General features: G+C 47.6%; 2 protein-coding genes across 2 annotated transcripts; both read right to left on the bottom strand.

Moving 5' to 3' along the window:
• Positions 1-1,041: 1,041 nt before the first annotated feature.
• Positions 1,042-1,800, bottom strand: TraAM80_10076 (uncharacterized protein; the record flags this gene model as incomplete). Its single annotated transcript, XM_029386725.1, has 1 exon — positions 1,042-1,800. One exon carries the CDS (start codon positions 1,798-1,800, stop codon positions 1,042-1,044), a length of 759 nt encoding a protein of 252 aa, XP_029233421.1.
• A 422-nt stretch (positions 1,801-2,222) lies between these two features.
• On the bottom strand, positions 2,223-3,359 carry TraAM80_10075 (uncharacterized protein; the record flags this gene model as incomplete). Its single annotated transcript, XM_029386724.1, has 1 exon — positions 2,223-3,359. One exon carries the CDS (start codon positions 3,357-3,359, stop codon positions 2,223-2,225), a length of 1,137 nt encoding a protein of 378 aa, XP_029233420.1.
• Between the last annotated feature and the right edge of the window lie 589 nt (positions 3,360-3,948).

The following is a 3,948-nucleotide window of genomic DNA, read 5'->3' as shown; positions in this document are numbered from 1 at the left end:
TCTTCAGCGAGGCCACCCCACACGGCGGCTCGCGACACTTCTAGCCATCTCCACACGCACAGACGCAAGTACCGAGGCTCACTTTTCTCATGCAAAAGTCATCGACCATAAAAACCGTGGGATTAACCCAACAAAAACTTTTTCACCTCTTAATGCGTTCACTTCCTTGGTTCTTCGTCCCATTTTCCTACTTTTTCCTCTTTCTCAGAAACCCCAGGCAGATGAATGAGGAGGAATGGGATGGATAAAGACGCAACCGTCTGCATGTAACCCTCACAGCAATATTGCGTTGTACCACCCAAGCTGGAAGGCCAAACACAAACCGAGGAGTTGAAGGCCCCACCTGCGCAAGACAGGCGATGTAGTTTGATGTGCAACAAACACGTGCAGATGCACAGACACAAACGTACATATGTACACACACGCATACACAAGACGTATTTGAACACATTTGGCGCCATCGTACATTGTGAGGAGTAAAGATGCTCCCCACCAAAAAATTTAAATAACTTATGCCTGATGCCCCCCCCCCCCCCAGGAACAATAATCACACGAAGAAAAAAAAATATATGGTCTACTACACTTCAATTCATCGCCCACTATTAATTATCACTTCAGCTTCACGCATAAAAGAAAAGGTTCTTTTAATGCCCGGAAAAAAAAAGGATAAAAAGGGCATGATAGAGCAGGATAAACCACATGGCCTTCAATTGCGCGCGCGGACACACACAAACTGGGTCTATGGAATAAGAGTGAGAAAACAGAAAGTATTGTAGGTCGCAAAAGGAACGACTGCTCACACATGCACACACGTAAAAACAAAAGTAAAAAGAGTAAGAGAAAGAATAAATAAATTTGAGGGTATGGGGAGAAAAGCTAAGGCTGTATGTCCCATTTTGTGTGTGCGTGCCCACATTGGCATCATACATCGCAACAGACCCCACAATATTGTTCCCTCAGCTAAGACGAACTCCTATTCAATAACCAAGAATATACCTACACATTCACGTCATCCGTTCATCTACATGTCATCGAAACAGTCTATGGTTCCAAATCTGCACGGCATGCCCGCAGCGGTACGGCATCGAAGCCGGGACCCGTACGTCGGCATCTACGAGCCCCACTGCGCTGGAACGTCATTGCCACGTCAAAATCAATTACGGACTCCTTGCCGCGGCATCGGCCTTGTTCGTTTAAAGAGAACTGATTGCCGCCCCCGCTGCCCCTCCAGAGGTCCCAACTTCCACCAAAAAATTCCTGCATATTTTGATTGTCCACGATCCAGTCCTCCCCCTGCGCACCGGTAGTGCGCCGCGCAATCTCCAGGTCATCTTCATCGACTAGAGCAATTCGTTTTGATACGGCGATCCGCTGAGAGGCAGACGGCAAGTTCGGCAATTCGGTGGGTACGAGACCTCGCGATGCTGCTGCCACGCTTGCAACCACCTTCCCACATGTGGAAGAATGGTTCGTGACGGTTTCGTTCTCCATGACATCGAGTTTTAAGTTAAATGACAACGACGGGGATGGCAGTAGGCAAATATGCGACGACGCAACACACTTCTTAGGACGAATGGGTGAAGGAGTCAGAAGCGCTTGATTTGTCCGGTTAACATTATTATCATACAGATTTTTGCAGGTGCATGACAAGCTGCTGTCGCGGTGAAATGGATGGATGCTGCTTGTGGGCCAGCGACCCAGCCAGTGCATTTTGCCCCACGAATTTTCTTCGGCAGAGTTCAGGTGTCCATTAGAGTAAGTGACCGTACAATAACACTTTTTTGAAGATGCGGGCTCCATGCAGTGTCTCACTATATTCCCACTGAAAGAGGAAGCACCCGCAGGGTGGCAGCCCAAAAAAAAATAATATATATATATATCCCTTTACCCCCTACACAAGAGTCCACACAGAAAAACAAAACAAATTCAAAATAAGTAGAGCGCGTGAGGAAAACAATAGAGAAGCCATTTTTTTTTTTAGCGCCGCTCTGCCCTCTCACCCTGAATCGTGGAAAAATCATTACAACCCAGCATCGGAGCACCCGCCCCGCTGGTGATTACGTACTCAATGTAGCACAGGAGAAAGGAACGAGCATACAGGCAAAGAGAGAAAGAGAGAGAGGAAAAAAAAAAAATGTCGATAAATACGGTAAATACTTTAAGTATATATCCTCAGAGAAGAAATAAAAAGAGAAAAAATAAACAGTGCTGACGAAGCAAACTCAGTGCCAGAGTATCGGATGATTACATGACCGCTGATAATTCCATGAAATGTCCTCCTGCGGTATTGAGGTGGGGGGTGTCGATTCAAGTGCAACAGCGACCACATGCTGTATCGGAGCTCCCTTCAAACAACACAACCGTAGGTAATCCTCCTCACTTATGGTTGCCCTCGATCGTCTGTTGCAACGCGACATGGACGCCTGGCGAAATACCGTCGGAAAGAATGATTGTAGAGAGGGGAACACAGACGCCATAGAAGCACAGTCCCCAGGACGTCCGTCGCGGTACATCTCGTGTATGTACTCTGCAGCAACTTGCAGCTCCGTCATTTCATTCTCAAAGTGGATGCGGCGTTCCTGCAAGAGAAGCTGCAGTTTCTCACGTTCCGCCGCCAACTGGCGATGCTGCCTTTTCTTGAACTCTTGCAGTCTTGACTGCCGTGCAAGAAAATTATTTTGTCGAGCCTTGAACTTTGTTGCTCGCTGTTGGTCCCGCGCCTCCCGGACTGTGGCCTCCTGCGCCTTGGAGGACTTGCAGTCATTAACAATTCTTCTCGCATAAAGTAACTCTTCAAGCCTTCGTGTTGCTTCCATCCTTCGCATCTCATGTGTCGCAAAATCTGCCAGCTGCCGTTGCCTCTCAATTATTTCTTGATTCATCCGCCGAAAGTTGTTCACACGCAAGCGATGCTGAAATCCCGTTGAAGGATATTCATTGCTTTCCCGTTCCACATCAACACCCAATGACTTTGCTGCACACCGTCGGCCTGCTTTAGTTGTTGCGAGATCATCGACTTTCCTAGTGGAGTTCCATTGGGCCGGTGTGCTTCTTAATCCCGTGCTGAGTTTTTGCTGCGCCTGCACCCTGGAAAAGGCGACAAAATCAAGATGCAGCAAGTAAAGCGACCGACACACAATGGTGACAAAACCGTTGTAATATGACTTCACAAGGTTCAGGCGGTCCACACTCTCTGTTTCCTTCACGGCACTCAGAGCCTCAGCTGCCCACTGGTGACGTAGCACCAGTACGATGGGCGCTGGATACAGTCCAATATCATTATCGTCATGCTCCACTGCAGTCACTGCCCTCTCCACAGTTGGTGGGGATGTTCCCTGCTTCACCACATCTGCCGACATGGCTCTCTGCGTGCAAAAAAAAAAAAAGATGCACGAAAAAAGATGAGGAGGAGGTTGACTTTGCGCCCACGAAGATGCCGTGCGCGCCCCTCTCTCTCTCCTTTGCCACTTACCACTCAGAAACAGAAACAAAAACAAAAACAAAACGGGGGAAAAAAGTAAAAGAGCAGCGAAGAAGAAGAAGGAGGGGGAACAAACAAATCCGCCACCGAAAGAAGTTGCAAAGGAGCAGTAAGCCACTGCCCTTCTTTTTCTTAAGCCTCCCCAGCAAACCAAACACACATCGTTGAATACGTTGCTTTGGTTTTACTTTTACCCGTTTTTGTCTCTCTATTATGGGCCACCAAACTCGTAAGCACGCTCTCGCTTTCGCTATCACTTAATAGATGATGATGGTGACTGGCGACAAAAATGGAAAAAAAAAGACCATTGAAAGAATCTGATTGTGGTTTATGCCCATTTTTTTTTTTCGCTTGCATGTGCGGCTGTTACCTTTTTTTTTTGCCTAACTCACTGCCTGGCAACGTCGCGCTTCACCTCATCGCCTTTAACGAATTGGGGAGCACCAAACGGTCACCGCCTCTTTTTT

The sequence above is a fragment of the Trypanosoma rangeli genome (genome assembly GCF_003719475.1).
Source record: "Trypanosoma rangeli strain AM80 chromosome Unknown Tra_15.4_contig_00782, whole genome shotgun sequence".
NCBI classification, from domain to species: Eukaryota; Euglenozoa; class Kinetoplastea; order Trypanosomatida; family Trypanosomatidae; genus Trypanosoma; species Trypanosoma rangeli.
The sequence above is the reverse complement of the archived record's forward strand: the minus strand, read 5'-3'. Positions and strand labels throughout refer to the sequence as shown.